Source organism: Aethalodelphis obliquidens, unplaced genomic scaffold, assembly GCF_003676395.1.
Source record: "Aethalodelphis obliquidens isolate GAN/ISIS:26980383/991018 unplaced genomic scaffold, ASM367639v1 scaffold86, whole genome shotgun sequence".
Taxonomy (NCBI): Eukaryota; Metazoa; Chordata; class Mammalia; order Artiodactyla; family Delphinidae; genus Aethalodelphis; species Aethalodelphis obliquidens.
This window is the reverse complement of record NW_020838030.1, coordinates 2,393,096-2,412,160: the sequence shown is the minus strand read 5'-3', so window position 1 is coordinate 2,412,160 and position 19,065 is coordinate 2,393,096. Positions and strand designations below refer to the sequence as shown.

Genomic DNA, 19,065 nt, shown 5'->3' with positions numbered 1-19,065 from the left:
CGCGAGCAGGGTTGAGGCCCACAGGAATCATAGGGAGAGGCTGTCCGGTGATAGGTGGTGAGCTTCACGTCTGTGGGAGTGTGCAAGCCGGTGATGGGCCGTCTGCAGGGCTGGCGCCAAGCCGAGACCACAGAGCTACTGGCGGGCCCCTCCCGCCAACCGCCTCCCGCCTCCCGCCTCCCGCCAACCGCCTCCCGTCTCCCGCCTCCCGCCTCCCGCCTCCCGCAGCGGCGGCCAAGGCAGAGGCGAGCGCTGCGCCGCGGGGCGGGGCGGGGCGGGGCGGGGGCGGCTATTTCTGTTAGCTGAGCACAGCCCGCGTGCGGCGGGGGAGGGGGCCGCGCCGCCATATTCCTTCCCGTCGGCGGCCCCGCGGCGCAGCCACCATGAGCACCGCCGCCTTCCACATCTCCAGCCTCCTGGAGAAGATGACGTCCAGCGACAAGGACTTCAGGTGCGCCCGCTGCCCGGCCCCCGCCTCTCCGCCCCGCCCTGAACCCCCGGCCTTCCCCTCCCGGAGCGCCGGCCCTCCCCCGGGACCCTGCAGCCACCATCTCTGCTCCTCGCAGCGGGCTCCAGTCCTGCCCCCGAGACGCCCCCTCCCCGCCTCTGCGCCCGGCGGAAGCTCGGGCTGAGTTCTCCGCGGATTGCTTGCCCTGTCCTCTCCGGGACTCCAGCCCAGCTGCGTCTCCCACCGTGCAAACTTCAGCCCCTGCCTGCCGTCCCGCGTCTGAGCCGCAGCTTGCCCCTCTGCACGCTTCCTCTGCCTCTCCTCTCTCCGCTTATGCCCAGCCCGCATCTCTCCCCGCATTTGATGGGCCCTGGCCCTCCTCTTCAACCCCCACTGAAACCCTCGGCCTCTCCTTGGGGAACCCAGCGCCTGCCTCTTTTTCTCCGCATTGAAACTCGCTCCCCTCCCAGGACTACAAACCCAGTGCTGACTTTTTCACTCGTACCCTCAGCTCTGCACTCTTCTCAACATCACCCCACGCCTCCTCCCCGCACTTCATAGGGGTACTCTTTCCCCGCCTCCCGGGTTTGCTCTGACACCAGCTGAGGGAGGGGGCTGGGCTGAGTGGCTTAGCGGACAGAGGTAGGTGATGGTTCTGGTGGGGGCTTATAGGTTTTGTGGGCCACTCCCTTTCTGGCCCAGTCCCCTCCTCCTCAGGGGAAACTGAGGCCCAGAGAGGGAAAAGGACTGGTTCATAACCACACAGTCAGTTCTGTGCTGTAAGGAGTCCTCAGAGAGAATATAGACCGTTGAACATTCTGTCACTTTACTCCCCCCCCCCCATTTTACAGATAAGAAGAGTGAGGCTCAGAGGCGAGAAGGGCCCAGGTGCAGTCACAAAGCTAGGAAGTGGAGAATCGAGGTGCACAGCCAGGCCAGTCTAACACAGAGGATGAGATCTCAGCAAGGCCCCCTGACAGCTAAGGATACCCAGGCCCTGCCCTCCTGGTCTGACCCCTGCCTTCGGCAGTTTATTCCTCAGCACCGCTCAAGAGGCCCCGCTTTAGTAGAGCCTCTGAGCCACAGTCCTGGGTTCAGATCCTGCCTCCGGCCACTTACTGGTTGTGTGACTGTGGATAAGCTGCTTAACCCCTCTGAGCCTCAGCTTCTGTTTCTGTGAAATGAGGGTAATAACAGAACCCACCTAGAGGGTTCGTGTGAAGATGAAATGAGTTAATACATGCGGGATGCTTAGATTAGTGTCTGGCACCAGGTAAGCGCTTAATAGATTGACACTGTTGTGATTTTGGGCACATCAGAAATCTGCCAGTCCCCTCCCCTGTCTGGGCCTTTACCTGGAAGTTCTTTGTCTGCCTCGTCATTTCCCCCCTTCACCAGGCTAGCTGCTACTCAGTTGTCACCTCTTTGGGATGCCTCCTGATACCCAGGCAGGGTTAGGCACCTCCCCCGGCCCATATTTCTGCTGCATAACTTTTTAAGCCTGGGAGACCCAGAGCTCCTGGACCTCTGGACTGTGCAGTCTCCTTTTGTGTCCAGAGCATGTTCTGGGTACACAGGTGATGCTCAGTGAATGTTTTCTGTGTCCCAGGCTCCCTGCTGTCCAGTGTAATCTCATTCAGTCTTCCTGTCTGCCTGGGTGGTAGTGATCGTTCTTCCTGTTCCTTAGAGGCTTGGAGAGGTGAAGTGACTTGCCCGAGGTCACACAGCCGGCCAGTCACCGAGGGGATTTGCACCACTGTCTAGGCCCTCAGGTCCAGGCTCCAGGAGAGGGAATTGGCCCTGCCAACTGGAGCCTGAGAAGCCCTTCCAGTCTGCTCTGCCAGCGGCCCTGAGAACACTTAAAACCACCCCAAGCATATGAGGATGATATCTATTTTTAAAGTCCAAATACCAGGGGGCCTGACCAGCTGTCCAGGCACCCATGTGGCCGAGTATTTCAGTTGAGTTGCCTCTAGGGTTTCTCTGGAATGAAACTGAGACTGTGTCCTCTAGCTCCTGGAGGTGGACGGTGACTGCAGGTGGGGGTCCCAGGCAGGTGGAGGAAGCCTTCGATCCCTGTTGTTCTGCGCCCCCACTCTGTGGGCAGGCGGCTGCTCTACTCCCACTCAGACTTCAACAGTGAAATGGGTAAATTGAGGGGTCTTGCAGGAATTCCTACATCATTTATTGAAAACATAGTAGTATTGGTTGAGGAGCCAGGAGACCTGACCAGTGTGCTTCTTTTCCCAACTTGCTGTGTGATACTGGGTGGTTCATGCAACCTCTCTGAGCCTAGTTGCCTCATCTGCCTCATGCCAAAAGCTGCTTGTCCTAGTAAAACTTTCCAAAGGTGTTATAAAGTGGGGCAAAGAAAATTCCCATTTTATAAATGGAAAAATTGAGGCTGAGAGAGGAGTCAGTTGTTCAAGGTCACCCAGGTGATAAGTATATGGCCAGTATATTTACTTAAAGCCAAACTTCGGTGCCCACACTCTTATCTACCAAATGATACCCTTTCCTGTATACGCCCCCTTTACGACCGCCACACACATATACACATATATGTGAGAGCTGTGTTTGCAGGAACTCTGGGGTGTCAGAAGTGCTGGGGAGTATTTCAGAAGGATTAGTTTCTGAGTTTGGATTTCCACACAGCTGGTTGGCTCTGAGCCCTGTTAGGGGCTGGTCCTAACCCTCCTTCCCCTTCTGCCCTTACCCTGCCCCCTCAGGGCCTCTTTGGACCTGTTTGCTGGGCCTGGAGTCCCAGAGATGAACTGACAGGCCTCTGTGAGTTCACAGTTCAACAGGGGAGACACTGGTGACCAAGCTTGCAGTGCAGTGTGAGAGATGCTATAATGGAGGGGTGCAGAGTATCTGAGAGGGTCCTATCCAGGGGGACCAAGTGTGCTTAGAGATTGTGGGTGGAGGATAGGGCAGGGTGATGAGAGGAGTCTTCCCTGAGACTAGGACATTTGAGCTGGGCCCTTGACAGGTGAATGGGAGTTCAGTAGGTGGAGAAGAAAGAAAGAGACAGGAGGCCCATCTTGGGCAAAGGAGTCCATCCCTTGGGTTGCCAGGCTGAGCTGGGTCTCCATGGACTGCAGCAGAAACTCAGCTTCAAGGCCCTGCCTGCCTTCTCTGAACATCCCTTCAGCAGGACAGACTTAGGAGTGCGTGTGGCTACCCCTGGCCTCGTCCTGGCTCAGATCCAAACCTCATCCTTCATCTTACCTGGGCTGCTTGTCCTGAGGTGGCCAGGCCCACAGGTGGGCATGGTCAGCCCTGCCACCCCCTCCTTGCCTCCAGCCCAGCCTCCTTTCTTCTCTCAGGCTTGAGGCTTATCCCAGCTGTTAAAAATAAACAGCTATGACACCGACAAGTGCCCTCCTGCCTAAGGGGCCCTAGGGGCCACTGTGACATCCAGCAGCAGGTCTGAGCCTGCAGAGATGAGGCTGGAATCCCACTGTGACCGATTTTGCCATAGCAGGCTTGGTGGGGCAGGGGGAGCGGGTTCTTGGTTGACTCGCTCAAGCTAGAAAGCAAGGCTGGTGTGAAGAGGCCTGGTTGGGGAGCAAAAGCTGGACGCTTTCTTTGGGGCCGCCACTCTCTGATGCGGACTTCGCAGCATCTCTCCTCTCTGCTGTCAAGTGCCTGCAGGAGCCAGTAAACGGCTGCAGTGGGCCTGGGGAGAACCTGCTGAGCTGGGGAGTGTGCATCTACCTACAGAGGGCAGCCGCCACTGCCTCGAGCCAGTTACAGTCACCAGAGACTGTTGGCCCAGCTGTATTCAAATATTCTGTTTTCAAGAGAATCTGGAAATCAGTACTTTTATGTCAACTCTTCTAATTTTTAAATGTCAATAAATAATTCAAATTTTCGAAGAACATTTGCCAGGTGGATACAGCCGAGGGCTGCCAGTTTAAGACTGCTCTCCCCTCCTGATCTTGGCAGGAATGGTGCTCCATGTTGCCACGGCAGCCCCAGCTCTCCGTGACCTTCCAGCTCAGACTCCACTGCAATTTCAAATGCCGGGGACAGGGCATCCGGCCACACGGATCTGCCCAGCTGTGAGTGGGTGGTCCTTGACGCTGATGCCCACCCTGGGTCTGCGAGCTGTGGCTGGGGACTGCTCAGCCGTTGCCATCTATGTCTAAGATATGCCTGTTGCCCGTCAACCTGGCCTGGGGCGTTAGTTCTCAGAGTGTGGTCCCCGCCCCTCAGCCTCATCCGGGAACTTGTTAGAAATGCATAATTTGGGGCCCCAGCTCAGACTTTCTGATTCAGAAACCCTGGGGCCCAGCAGCACTTAGCAAGCCCTGCAGGTGATTCTGATGCTGGCCACGGTTTGAGACCCGCTGGTGTGAGGGCAGGGCTGAGTGATTCTTTGAGGTCGGGTGGGCTGGACGGGGCTAGTCCCCCTCCACCTGTCAGGTAGAGAGGCTTCCTGCTGACACCTGACTCGGTTGCAAGGTTTGTGTTCGACCTTCTAGCCCGAATGAGACGCGAATGACGTGACATTATAATCGTGGCGGGACACCTCCTGAGTGCCCACTGTGTGCTGAGCACACCCCATACATTGTCTTCTTTTATCTTCCATACAGCCCCACAAGGCAGGTACCGTTCTCATCCCCACTTTTCAGACAGGTTAAATAAGGCTCAGAGAGGTGAAGTAACTTGCCCAAGTTCACAGTTGCATAAATGGCAGAAGCAGGAGCCATGTGCTTTGGAGGTCCTAAGCCTTTAGCTGGGATGCTGTGTGTCTGAGTCTGCCACCTTGGGCCAGTCGGTGTCTCACACACGCGTTGCCTTGTGGTAGCCCAACTGTGCCCACAGCCCAGATAATCTATTGCCCTTGACTGCCCCTGACCCTTTGTATCAAGGTCTGCTTCTGGGGAACTCTGAGGTACTGCCCAAATCACCGGGGCCCAGGAGCTGCTCAGCAATCCTCCTCCGTCCTCCCTGCCCAGGTTCATGGCTACCAGTGACCTGATGTCAGAGCTGCAGAAGGACTCCATCCAGCTAGATGAGGACAGCGAACGCAAGGTGGTAAAGATGCTTCTCAGGCTTCTGGAGGACAAGAACGGGGAGGTGCAGAACCTGGCGGTCAAGTGGTGAGTGTCGACCTTGGTGGTGATGGGAGGGTCCCTGACCCTTTGGGGTACAGCCTCTGAGAGAAGAATTGCTGAGCAGCTGTTGGAGCCCCAGTGGAGCTGGACAGTGTCTTGGTGTAGGTTCCCCCAGAAGTACACCCTGTGGCAAGGATTCAAGTGTAGGTTTACTAGGAAAGAGATCCCAGGAAACTAGGTAGGGGGGTAGAGAAGTGAGGCAGGGAAGGAAGAAAAGCAATAAAGCATCAAGCAAGTTTCTCCTGTGGGCGAGTGGAGCTTACCCCTGCTGGGGATCCCTGGCACACAGTGTAGGACATGCACCTTGGAGTGTTCGCACCTGCCAGCTTTCCTTGGTTGAGGGCTGCTCCTGGGGTAGGTGGAGCGTTATGCATTCCTTGGCATCTCCAGCCAGGGAAAGCCGTCAGGCACAGATGCAGGAGTTGGCAGCTGGAAGGTCAGGCTGGCATGCACAGGAGTGGTGGGGGTGAAAGAACGTGGCGGGGGTGGGCACATTTGCCATAGGCCTCATGAGGTGTCGTTCTGAGACCTTTGCCAGTTACCCCCAGAGCTGAAAAGGCAAGATGGGGTATGTGCAGGGCATGTGTGTGTGTGGCGGGGTAAGCAGGGGACTGAGGAATGGCGGGGGTCAACAGAATTGGGGCACTGCCTCTCAAACAGTACTCTGTGGGCTGGATCCAGGTGTTCTGGGTGGGTAGTGAATTTCAACTTGATCCCAAGAGCATAGGAATTCAGTAAAGAGTTTCATGCAGGAACAAGACGTGCTCAGCTTTGTGGTCTGGGAGCATCCCTCTAATGGTGGAATTGAGATCAGGTGGACTGGTTTCCTACTAGCAGAAGCAAAACCCCTTTTTATAACACGTGGTCGGAAATACTCTTTTCTTATCACGAAATGAAATTCATGCATAATAGAATCTGCCTTTACACACGATTACAAAACAGTTTATATAATGCCTTAAACCGGAGCATAAAGGACAAATAGGAGGAACGTTGTTGATGGTAAAATAGTATGTGTTTCACTGTGTAAATGCTCAGGCACGTTGACGGTAGACGTGTAATGAAGTCGTGAGAAGCCTGCACCTGAGGTAGGCTCGCCAAGGCAGGAAGCAGGTGGAGACAGGTGTGGATGTTGGGGACTCAGCACAGGCAGCATTGATCTTACGAGATCTTCTGAAATGGTGACCGTGTCCCGGTAAAGTTTCCAGGAAAATAAAGTACAGTCTTCCTTCGAGTTACCTGATAACTACATTTTTGGAAATTTTAGAGTATATTAAAATATTAATATTTTAATATATTAAAATAGTGCAGAAAAGTACTTTGTGTTTATATGTAAAATGAAATTAGGTTTTGGACTCAGATAATTATAGAAAGGCTTTTTACCTGTGTGAATGCCCAGTGGGATATTAGAAACTCCAGCAGGACATGGAACATGGTTTTGCAATATTGTCTTTCTATCATCCCCGACGCCCCCACCCAAACCCCCCCTCCCCCCTCCCCGCAATAAAAGGCAGAAGTGCCATCTCATTAGTTGTGATGAACATAGCTAATAGAAGGCCCCCCCCAGTAAATATCCAAAACGCCCCTCAGGGCAGAATCACCCCTACTGAGAACCAGTGCTATAGAAGGTAGAGTGGAAAGACCTGTGATTACTTAGAGAAAGAAGTCAAGAGTTTGCAAAGTGGTGTGCACTGCGGCCACCTGGGACCCTTGTTTAAACTGTGTGCTCCCCACCCAGGGATTCTAATTCAGGAGTGGGCTGGGGCGGGCAGGTGAGGATATAGCACCCGGGAATCTGCATTCTAATGCGCACTGTCATCTGAGAACCACTCTTTTAGGTCAGAGGTTCTCAGCCTTGACTGCATGTTAGAATCACCTGGGGAATTAAAAAAAAAAATCCCCAGCTCCAGGCCACACCTGAAACCAATTAACTGAGACACTCTGGGGCTGGCACCTAGGTAACAATTTATTAAAGGCCCCAGGTGATGGCAATGCCCAGTTAAGGCTGAGAAGCAGTGTGGTGCAGTTTTTAAACTTTCACGTGCATTCGAATCACCTGGGGGTTTTGTTGCCGCACAGATTCTAGTTCGGTAGCTGTCGGGTAGGACCTGAGCTGCTGCATCTCTGCATCTCCAGGTAGTGCTGATGATGCTGATCTGTGACCACACTTGGAGAAGCAAGCCTCTAAGGCAGGTTCTCAAAGTGTGGTCCCTGGACCGTCAGCATCTACTGCGAACTTGCTAGAAATGTAAATTCTCAAGCCCCACCTAGACCCCTTAAGTCTGAAAAGCTGGGGTGGGGCCCAACAATCTGTGTTGCGTTTTTTTTTTTTGGTTACGTTGGGTCTTCGTTGCTTCATGTGGGCTTTTTTTTCTAGCTGTGGCGAGCAGGGGCTACTCTTCGTTTGCAGTGCATGAGCTTCTCATTGCAGTAGCTTCTCTTGTTGTGGAGCGCGGGCTCAGTAGTTGTGGCTCGCAGGCTCTAGGGCGCAGGCTCGGTAGTTGTGGCGCATGGGCTTAGTTGCTCTGCGGCATGTGGGATCTTCCCGGACCAGGGCTCGAACCCATGTCCCCTGCATTGGCAGGCGGATTCTTAACCACTGTGCCACCAGGGAAGTCCCACAATCTGTGTTTTAACAAGTCCTCTAGGGGATTCTGATACACGCGCAAGTTTGAGAACCCTACTCTTGGGCATTCCTTGGTTTCCAGCTGAGGTTGCCGGGTTCGATGCTTTGGCCATATACTGAGATGTAAAACCCAAGAGGAGATGCAGGTTTGGGAGGTGCCAGGAATGATGTCGGCATACCCAGACGGTACCTTTCTTTCTGGCAAAATAGGAAGTCCCCTGTTGATCTGGGGCCTTTTCCTCAGCACGTGTGGCCCCACAGACATGACGGGATATAAGGGGTAGCCCGACTCGAGCTGAGCCTGGGCTTTTGGACCTCCTCCCTCCCTCCCTCCATACTCAGCCTGGGTCCTCTGGTGGGCAAAGTGAAGGAGTACCAGGTGGAGACCATCGTGGATGCCCTCTGTGCCAACATGCGGTCAGACAAGGAGCAGCTCCGAGACGTCGCTGGCATCGGCCTCAAGACCGTCCTGTCGGAGCTCCCCCCTGCAGCCACAGGTACTCAGGTCTTAGGGACTCGGTGCTATTGCTATTTGTCCTAGTTTATGATTGAAGAAGCTGAGGCTCAGCGAGGTGAAAGGACTTACCCAAGGTCAGCAAGCTAATAAGTGGCAGAGAATTCAGACCCAGATCTGTTAAACTTCATGGCTCTGTTTCAGGGATGCTTTTAGCTGCAAATAACGAAGTCAAACTAATGGCAGCTTGAAGAAGTAGGGGGTTACTTTTCTCACATAACTCTGAAGGGATCAGCCACTCCATTTTCACAGCCATTCAGAAGCTCATTTAGGACAGGGCTGAAGTCTCTACCCATGTCTCTTGCCCTTTATAAGAAAAGCACATGTTTCCCCAGAAGACTTTGACCTGTATCTCAATGGCCAGAGCATGGTCACCTGGCCTCTCCAAGCAGCAAAGGAGTCTAGGAAGGAAGTGCTTAACTTTTCCCACCTCCCCATGGGAAGGCAGAGGGCAAAGGGGTCAGGTGTGGGGTGAGCCAGCCAGCAGGTCCGCCCCTGGTTCTTTAGCTCCCCAGCTGTCTCCTTTAGTTCCATCTGACTCTGCGTCAAACCTTGGACCACGCCACCCCTGGCTTCCCTGGTCAGCAGGATTGGAGGGATGTGGGCTCAGGAACACAACCAGAGCGAAGGCCGACCACAGGTGGAGGCCAGCCCTGGGCCTCACCGCACCCACCTTGTGCTCTGTGCAGGCTCTGGCCTGGCCACCAGTGTGTGCCGGAAGATCACAGGCCAGCTCACCAGTGCCATCGCCCAGCAGGAGGACGTGGCTGTGCAGCTGGAAGCCCTGGACATCCTCTCTGACATGCTGAGCAGGTGCGGGAGGCCACCCTGGGCAAGGAGGACAGGGGGACAGGGAGGGTCTCAAATTCACAGAGCCAGCACTTACTGTACACCAGTCCCTGTGCTAGGGCTCTTTAATCGTACCAGCAGTGTCCCAGGAGAACTCGTTTGTCACCATTTTCTGGGCTCTGAGAGGTGATGTGGCCTGTCTGCAGGCACAGTCAATAAATGGCAGAACCTAGATGTTGAATTCAGGTCTCTCCATAGCTGGAGCCCACGTGTGTTCATCCTCTCCCTCGGCCCTTCTTTCTCTTTTTGTTCTTCTCTTGGATTAGTGTAGCTGGGCCTTGGTTTTAAACTGCACTACACATTTTTAAAGTATTCATTCATTCAGCCTCTCAAGATTTGAGCACCTACTGGAAAAATGTCAGGTGCTGGACTAGTTCTGGGAATATGGAGTTGGCTGGGTCTTGGCGGCCCCTAAGGAAAAGCTCACAGGCACATAAATCTGTGAATGGAGTAAGAACAACAATACGGCTAAGAGCAGGGCCCGTAGGAGCTCAGAGGAGGAGCCCTTAACCCAGCTGGGGGGTGGGGAACCTTCCTAGAGAGGGTCCAGCCAGCTGAGCCTTCAAGGGTGGGCAGGACTTGGCCAGGCGTGGGTGAGCATAAGGGGGACCCCGTATGGGGGACCTGCCTTTGGCCCAGAGGGCAAAGACCAGAGAGACATGAGGTCCTGGGGGTTGTGCAAGGCAGTCATGGGGTGTCATGAGGAGGGGCTGGTGTGGAGAGGTAAGGGCTGGGAAGGTGGGGCAGTTGACTAAAGATTCTACTGAAAGTGTGAGGGGCTCACGGAGGGGTTCTCGGCAGGCATGAGGAATGCCCTGGGTGTATTTGTGTGTTTTAGACTGATCTTTCTATGTGCAGAGTGCACGGAAGATGGGAGGGGGTTGAATGGGCAGGGAAACTGCTTAGAAGGCTTCTGCAGGCAGGTGAATTCAGGTTGTATTTAGGAGGTGGACTCCACAGTGCTTGGAGTGGATGAGAGGCAAAGACTCAAGGCTGACACCCAGGGGTCTGGCTTTCCTAACTGTGGGCACAGACACAGGGCCACTGGCCGTGTAGGTGCACTCCAGGAGCAATGTCGGGGTGGGCGTGATGGTTTCCGTTTGGAACATGTTGAATTTGAGGTGCCTGGGAGGTACCCACTCAACCGAAAACTCCATAGGGCAGGACTGAGGGCCAGAGTCCGTCTTGCTCTCCCGAGTTTCCAGCCCAGGCCCTGTCACATAGTAGGTGAACACATAAATAAATGAAACCCAGGAGGGAGGTCTGGGCTGGACAGAGAGATATGGGAGGGTGAGGTCAATGTGTTGGTGTAGAGTGAGAGAAGAAAAGGTTTCAGGACACATATGGGACAGGAAAAGCACAGGCCTGGTTTGAAGGTGGGACAGAAGCTGCTGCAGGGGCTGCGTTCTATCTGTGCAGAAACCATTCTCTGGTGTTCCCTCTTGCCTTGAGCCCGGAGCTCAGCTTATCTAAAGGGCATTGGGGAGCCACTGAAGGAGTTAGGCAGAGGCACACTTTTTTATTTATTTATTTTTTTGCGGTACGCAGGCCTCTCACTGTTGTGGCCTCTCCCGCTGCGGAGCACAGGTTCCGGACGCGCAGGCTCAGCGGCCATGGCTCACGGGCCCAGCCGCTCCGCGGCATGTGGGATCTTCCCGGACCGGGGCACGAACCCGTGTCCCCTGCATTGGCAGGTGGACTCTAAACCACTGCGCCACCAGGGAAGCCCGAGGCACACTTTAGATCACTCTGGCCTCAGTGATGGGGAGGGTGAGGGTCCTTGGGTTGTCATAATGGGGGAGGCGGCCAGGCACCCATGGGGAGAGGGGAAGTGCCTGGCCCAGGCTGTCCGCCGGGTGGGCCTCGCCCGACACCCCTTCCTTCCGGCTCCCCAGGCTGGGCGCCCCGCTGGGCGCCTTCCACGCCAGCCTCCTGCACTGTCTGCTGCCGCAGCTGAGCAGTCCGCGCCTGGCCGTGCGCAAGCGGGCCGTTGGGGCGCTCGGCCATCTGGCGGCCGCCTGCAGCACCGACCTCTTCGTCGAGCTTGCTGACCACCTGCTGGACCGGCTGCCTGGCCCACGCGCGCCCGCGAGCCCCGCGGCGATCCGCACCCTGATCCAGTGCCTGGGCAGCGTTGGCCGCCAGGCAGGCCACCGCCTCGGTAAGGGGGCGGGGCCCCACGTAAGGGGGCGGGGCCGACTACCGGGATCCCGGGAGAGGGGCGGGACCTGGGCTGAGGGGGTGGGGCCCGGGTGAGCCACCTCTGGTTAGGGGGCGTGGTTGAGGTGGGGAGGGTCGGTGGCGGTGCTGAAGCGCCTGAAGAGGAAGAGGGCTCGAGAGGCAGCCAGGTGGGCCCTGAGCTCAACCTGCTTCTGAGCCCTACCCAGAGGCTCGCGAGGGTAATTATAAGTCATGCCTCCAAAGGGATGATGTATGTACAATAAACCGCACTACTTAAAGTGTACAATTCAGTGTGTTTTGACCTTTTCGCGCACTTGTGAAACTACCACCGCAATCAAGGTGCACATTTCCATCACGCCCAAAAGTTTCCTTGTGCCTCTTTGCAGTCCATCTACCCTCTGCCCCACCCTAGGCAACCACTGACCTGCTTTCTGTCACCAGAGATGAGTTTTGTAGAAATGGAATCCTGCAATCAGTTTTGAATTTATTCTCAAACACCTTGGAGTTAGTTCGGGCTAGAACAGGGCAGTGTAAGTAGAGTGGCCACGGTCTGCCCTCCCTCCCCTCTGGCTCGCTCACTGCAGGGGACCTTAAAAGCGCACATGGAGGCCCCAGCCTGCAGTCCATACTCTGTCCACATCCCCCCAAACAGCAGCCACCCTCGGGAGCATGGACCTGGGCAAGAGAACTGCACAGGACCGGAAAGGTTCAGGGTAGGGAAGGGTACGGCTGGAGAAAAGCTAGGGCAGAGTCCGTATAAAGCCCCGGGGGCAGTGGGGGGGCCCCTCTTGCCTGGTTTGTAAGGGCAGTGCCTGCCTCCCCACTTTCCTTGCCCAGGTTTACAACCTAGCGCAGGAAATCAGGCAAGAACGTGAGTAATAGTTTCAACAACAGAAGCTACTTATTGAGTGCCTGCTTCGTGCCAGGACCTGGGTGGAGATCTTTACCTGAATCTTACTGTTAATCTTGACAAACTCTCTGGCTGGTAGGCGTTGTTATCCCTACTGTGAAGATGAGTGGTCTGAGGTTAAAGAATGTTGCGATGTGCCCAAGGTCCCATAGCTTATAGGGTGCTGAGTCAGGGCTAGAACCCACATCTGCTTGACTCTGAAGCCTCTGAGTAACTTTGCAGTGGCCAGGGCTGCAGGTGCAGGCGCAGGCTGAATGCTGTGGGCTGGGGGAGCCCTGGAGATGGTCTGGCCTCATCTCACCTTGCCTCAGTGACCCACCTGGCCCTGCAGGGACCCATCTGGACCGACTGGTGCCCCTGGTGGAGGAGTTCTGCAACCTGGATGATGATGAGCTTCGGGAGTCCTGCCTCCAGGCATTCGAGGCCTTCCTGAGGAAGTAGGTGCAACAGGGGTGCTGGAAAACGGGGGCCCTGGGGTTTCTTTGAGAAGTTGGTGGGGATGGCGTGGGGGCAGGATGCTGGCCTCAAAGCAGTCATGTCTCAGGACTCACCACTGGGCCCCATCCCCAACCCTGTCTTGCCTGGGTCCAGCAGAGCCTCCCGGATCCCACCCCACAGGTGCCCCAAGGAGATGGGCCCCCACGTGCCCAGCGTGACCAGTCTCTGCCTCCAGTACATAAAGCACGACCCCAACTATAACTATGACAGTGACGGGGAAGAGGAGCAGATGGAGACAGAGGACAGTGAGTTCAGTGAGCAGGGTGAGTGGCCAACTTGTCCTTGGGCTGGTGGGTGGAAATGGGTGCAGCCTTCCCGGGAATCCCCCAGCCAAAGACAGGGGCCACATCTGGTGCCCCCATCCTGCTCCCAGCTCTTCCTCAGGCTCCAGCCCTGCCCTTGGAAATCTGGATCCTCTGTGGTACCCACACTCTCTGATTGCACAGATCACAAGATAGTAGTAATTGCTGTTGTTTATTGAGCATCTCCTGATGTCCTCTGTGCTATTTTCTTTTTAAATATTTATTTGTTTATTTTTGGCTGTGTCAGGTCTTAGTTGCGACACGCGGGATCTTTCATTGTGGCGCTCGGGCTTCTCTCTAGTTGTGGCGCGTGGGCTTAGTTGCCCCACGGCATGTGGGATCTTAGTTCCCCGACCAGTGATCGAATCCACGTCCCCCGCTTTGGAAGGTGGATTCTTAACCACTGGACTAGCAGGGAAGTCCCCTGAGTACTCTCTTATTTCACGTTCCTTATAATGACCCTAGGAAACCAGGTATTTATTATCATCCCCATATTTCAGACAAGGAGATTGAGACTTAATGAGAAGAGACTTGCCTGAGATAACACAGCTAGGAAGTGTCGTAGCTGGGACTTGGAGCCATGTTTGCCAGACTCCCCCACCTCGTGCTGCCATCTCTGTACCCTTTTAGTTACGGCTTCCAAGAGCCATTGCTTTAACCCAGCAGAGTGAAGCTCTAGTGGTGGAATGATTGGCACTGACAGGGAGAGATACCTGGATGGGGGATGGACTCAATGGCTTCTTTCCTTCTGTGCCTGTGGGTCTGTCTGTCACTCAGAGGGAAGGCCCTGGGCCCTGGAGGCATTGATGGAGGTGAAGGCCTTAGGTCCTGATGGGTACTCAGAACGAGATGCGGTGGTAGGAGATGAGATTGGACAGGCATTTTGGGCTCAAATGCCCGGCCAAGGAGATTGGGCATTTTCTTGTTAGTAACAGGGAGCTCTGGATGTTTCTTCATGGGTGACATAGGGTGGAGATGACAAGGGTCCATCAGAGGGGACACATCTGGGGGACCATCCATCTGGCCCACTATGGCTTGTCCAGATGCCGTGCTCTGAGAGTCTGAGTTCTCTGCAGGGCAGTGTGGGTAGGAATATGCTGGCCTTTGAGCCTGTGCCTGGGGGTGTCCCTAGGGAGGACCGTCCCCCCCTGAGCCTCATGCGTGTCTCCCAGATGTATGAGTTGGCTCTGTGGGCCTCATTCATCTCTGCTGTTTCTAGCTGTGTGTTCTCAGGAGAGTCTTCGCCCTCTCTGAGCCTTACATGTATCATCTATAAAAGGGGGCTCAAGACACCTTCATTCCTGAGGCATGGTGAAGACTTGAGCTCTGATCTCTTGGGGGAGCTTGGAGAGTGGAGAGCCACACAAACACAGCTTTTCCTTAATTGTTAGTCCTGCTTGGCAGCTGGAATCAGGACTCTGTCTGGGGCAGGGGAGCTATCACCTTTCCCTTCTGAAATCCCAGTAAATGAAACATCACGCAGCCAGTCCTAAAACCAAAGTTTGGGTCTTGTGCCCCAAATGGATTCCCTAAATCCTCACTGGAAGCTTGGGAGTCAGTTTTTCCCTGGTGTAGTCAATACAACCAGGAGTCTGGAGGCAGCGGGAGGACCCTGGCCTACCTCCAGCTGGTTCCCTGCTTGACGCCACCCCTAGCACAGGGCAGGTGTTCATTAACGGGTAGTGACCATGGAAAGGTGAGGCCCCGGCGGAGCCCTCCTCACTGCCCCCTCACTTCTCACCCCTCCGTCCTGGGAGACCGCCCTGGGTGGTACGCACCCCCTCACTCCATGGGTGTCTGGTTCCCGCCCCAGAGAGCGAGGACGAGTACAGCGACGATGATGACATGAGCTGGAAGGTGCGCCGGGCAGCGGCCAAGTGCCTGGCGGCCCTGATCAGCTCTCGGCCCGACCTCCTGACCAACTTCCACTGCACCCTGGCGCCCGTGCTCATCCGCCGCTTCAGGGAGCGCGAGGAGAACGTCAAGGCCGACGTGTTCGGGGCTTACATCGTGCTGCTGCGGCAGACGCGGCCCCCGAAGGGATGGCTGGAGGAGGAGCCCACCCAGTCGGGCAGCAACCTCCAGATGCTGCGAGGACAGGTGTGCCTGCCCGCCCCTCCCCCTGCCCCTCCCTCCTGCTCACCACCCTTCCCTCCTCCATCCCCTCACCCTCCCACCGCCCCCCATCTCTCCACCCACTGGATTGTGCGTACTGAGCACCTGCTGTGTGCCCGGCCCTGTGTATGAAGTGGCGGGGCACAACAGGGGGCAAGACAGATGAAGTCCCTGTCCCTGGACCACACAGTCTCGGGCAGATAGCCAACAGCACGAGTAGGGTTCCAGGCCACAGCAAGGGGGTTCAGTTTTTTTCTAAGAGGGTAGATGCCACGGGAGGGGAATTATGGGATCCCACTCACATTTGAAAAGGCTCACTCTGGCTGCTGTGTGGGGAATGGATTGTAACGGGCTGGAGGCCGCTGCAGCTGTGCAGGTGAAAGGGCTTGGTGCTTTGGGCAGGGGGCAGGGGGACAGGTGGTCGGACTTGAGAGATAGTTTTGGGGTTTGCAGATGGATGTGAAAGGCAAGGGGCAGGGAGGTGTCATGTGAGTTCGGGGCTCTGGCTAAAAATAGTGCAGTCCCTGACATGGTGGAGGGTGGAGCGGGGGCATGTCCAGAGTTCTGTTCTGCACATTTATGTTCGAAGCCCTCGTTGGATGCAGGAGTAGAGGTGTCTGGCGGGCAGTCGGCACACAAGTCTCGTGTCAGAGATGTAGATCTAGGAGTCATTGCTTCAGGGGAATCCTCAACTCGGAAGTGGATGAACTCACTGGGGAGGGAATCTAGCTGGAGGAGGGAAGGGGGCCCCGGTGCTTCACCCTCACCAAGCGTAGGAGTGAGAACCACACTGCCCGGTGACCTTGAGCAAGTTACTTCAACTCTGTGCCTGTTTCCCATCTGTCAGCTGGTGAGTGTGGAATCAGGTGCCTTGTACAGAGCAAGTGATGGGAAGCTTGGGGTGGAATGATCCTCTCCACGCTGGGGGTCCTCCATGGGCAGGTGCCCGGGCCGAGTCCCCCAATAGTGGTTGGGGTGTGGAGGTTCCCGGGTGGTCACTGACCTCCCCGCTTCATCCACAGGTGCCTCTTGTGATTAAGGCCCTGCAGAGGCAGCTTAAAGATCGGAGTGTCAGGGCCCGCCAGGGTTGCTTCAGCCTCCTCACCGAGCTGGCAGGCGTCCTCCCGGGCAGCCTGGCAGAGCACATGCCCGTGCTGGTAGCAGGTAAGATGGACTGGAACCCAGTGTCTGCTGTTCTGGGCTTCTTCCTGAACCCAGACCCCAGCCCCCAATCCCTGAGAGTGCCCCTGTTCAGCAACCTACAGTGGCTCCCCACTGCCAGCAGTGAAAACAGGGCCGGGGTGCCACGTTCTGTTTTTAAATAGGTTTCCTGGCCTGTGTCCTCAGCCCTGGCCCCGGCCAAGCCCTGACCTCATAGAATCTGCTGCATGAGATCCCAGGTGCCTGGGTCCAGCTCAGACACCTGAGGGTACTCCACCCCTGCATCCAGGGAGGGCCGAGTTGGGTCAGGGTCTGTGGCCTGGTAACCTTGCCTCCCACCCCCAGGCATCGTCTTCTCGCTGGCAGACCGCTCCAGCTCCTCCACCATCCGGATGGATGCCCTGGCTTTCCTGCAGGGGCTGCTGGGCACAGAGCCGGCTGAGGCCTTCCACCCCCAGCTGCCCGCTCTCCTGCCACCTGTGATGGCCTGCGTGGCTGACCCTTTCTACAAGATCGCAGCCGAGGCCCTGCTGGTGCTCCAGGAGCTGGTGAGGGCCCTGTGGCCGCTGGACGGGCCTCGGCTGCTGGACCCCGAGCCCTACATTGGAGAGATGTCCGCGGCCACCCTGGCACGGCTTCGTGCCACTGACCTGGACCAGGAGGTGAAGGAGCGGGCCATCTCCTGCATGGGCCACCTCGTGGGCCACCTGGGTGACCGGCTCGGGGATAACCTGGAGCCGTCACTCTTGCTTCTCCTGGACCGCCTGCGGAATGAGATCACCCGGCTTTCTGCCGTCAAGGCGCTGACACTGGTGGCCGTGTCCCCACTGCGGATCGACCTGCAGCCCATACTAGCCGAGGCGCTGCCCATTCTGGCCTCGTTCCTGCGGAAGAACCAGCGGGCGCTGCGGCTGGCCACACTGGCCGCCCTGGCTGCCCTGGCCCAGAGTCAGGGCCTCGGCCTCCCGCCATCCGCCGTGCGAGCCGTGCTGGCCGAGCTGCCCTCCCTTGTCAGTGAGAACGACATGCACGTGGCCCAGCTGGCTGTGGACTTCCTCGCCACCGTGACCCGCGCCCAGCCAGACTCGTTGGCCGAGGTCAGCGGCCCTGTGCTGGCAGAGCTGCTGCGTTTGCTGCGCTCGCCCCTCCTGCCAGCCGGTGTGCTAGCGGCCGCTGAAGGCTTCCTACAGGCCCTGGTGGGGACCCGGCCGCCGTGCGTGGACTACGCCGAGCTCGTCGGCCTGCTCACGGCGCCCGTTTACGAGCAGGTGGCGGACGGCGGGCCCGGCCTGCACAAGCAGGTGTTCCACTCGCTGGCTCGGTGCGTGGCGGCCCTCGCGGTGGCCTGTCCCCAGGAGGTGGCGGGCACAGTCAACCGCCTGGTCTCTGATGCCAGGTCGCCCAGCTCGAGCCCAGGGGTCAAGGTCCTGGCGTTCTTGTCGCTGGCCGAGGTGGGCCAGGTGGCCGGGCCGGGCCCCCAGCAGGAGCTGAAGGCAGTGCTCCTGGAAGCCTTGGGCTCGCCCAGCGAGGACGTGAGGGCGGCTGCCTCCTACGCGCTGGGCCGCGTGGGCGCGGGGAACCTGCCTGACTTCCTGCCCTTCCTGCTGGGGCAGATGGAGGCCGAGCCCCGGCGGCGGTACCTGCTGCTACACTCGCTCCGGGAGGCCCTGGGGGCCGCCCAGCCCGACAGCCTGAAGCCCTACGCCGAGGACATCTGGGCCCTGCTGTTCCAGCGCTGCGAGGGCGCCGAGGAGGGCACCCGGGGGGTGGTGGCCGAGTGCCTCGGGAAGCTGGTCCTCGTGAACCCTCCTTTCCTCCTGCCGCGGCTCCGGAAGCAACTTGCTGCAGGTAGGGGCACAGGGGTGGGCAAAGGCAGCCCAGATCGGAGGTGGGCAGAGGTCCACACAGGGTGAACTTGTTCAGGTGGTCAGGTCTGAGAGTCACAGTGTTGACAAGGTTCAAGGCAGAGGAGCCATTAAAAACAGTGTTTCCTGAGATTTAAAGGCCTCTTCCTGTGGGACCCTCTGGGATGGAGGGGACAGAATCCTTGATGTGTCCCTCCAACAAATAAACTTTTCACGGTGCCACTTGTTGTGGACAGCAGCCCTGTGCTCCAGGTGAGGCTTAGTAAAGGCAGTTGTCTGAGGGGCCAGAAACGGCAGCCTGCAGAATGCAGCTGTGTCGGGCTAGCATGAGGCAGGAGCAAATGTAAACGTGGGCTAGGATTGGATGCCAGGCCCCGGGGTGTGGAGAGGGCCAGGGAAGGGGTGAGGAAGGCAGGTCTTACGTTCTGGGGTTAGGGCGCGTCAGGGTGTTCTGCAGCTCAGGGGGGAAGAAA

General features: G+C 57.0%; 1 protein-coding gene across 4 annotated transcripts in view; it reads left to right on the top strand.

The window, feature by feature from the left end:
• The first annotated feature begins 300 nt into the window (after positions 1-300).
• CAND2 (cullin associated and neddylation dissociated 2 (putative)) overlaps positions 301-19,065 on the top strand; it is a 29,231-nt gene continuing 10,466 nt past the window's right edge. The window contains exons 1-11 of one of the 4 annotated variants that reach the window (XM_027093749.1): positions 343-451; positions 4,400-4,515; positions 5,416-5,559; positions 8,540-8,694; positions 9,401-9,524; positions 11,456-11,721; positions 12,983-13,088; positions 13,270-13,412; positions 15,265-15,551; positions 16,589-16,730; positions 17,073-18,575. In XM_027093749.1, the coding sequence (XP_026949550.1) occupies positions 4,412-4,515; positions 5,416-5,559; positions 8,540-8,694; positions 9,401-9,524; positions 11,456-11,721; positions 12,983-13,088; positions 13,270-13,412; positions 15,265-15,551; positions 16,589-16,730; positions 17,073-18,575 (2,974 nt within the window). In that variant the 5' untranslated portion in view covers positions 343-451; positions 4,400-4,411. Of the gene's footprint in view, positions 452-4,399; positions 4,516-5,415; positions 5,560-8,539; positions 8,695-9,400; positions 9,525-11,455; positions 11,722-12,982; positions 13,089-13,269; positions 13,413-15,264; positions 15,552-16,588; positions 16,731-17,072; positions 18,576-19,065 lie in introns of all 4 variants that reach the window. The other 3 variants (XM_027093751.1, XM_027093750.1, XM_027093752.1) reach the window with 3 other exon arrangements.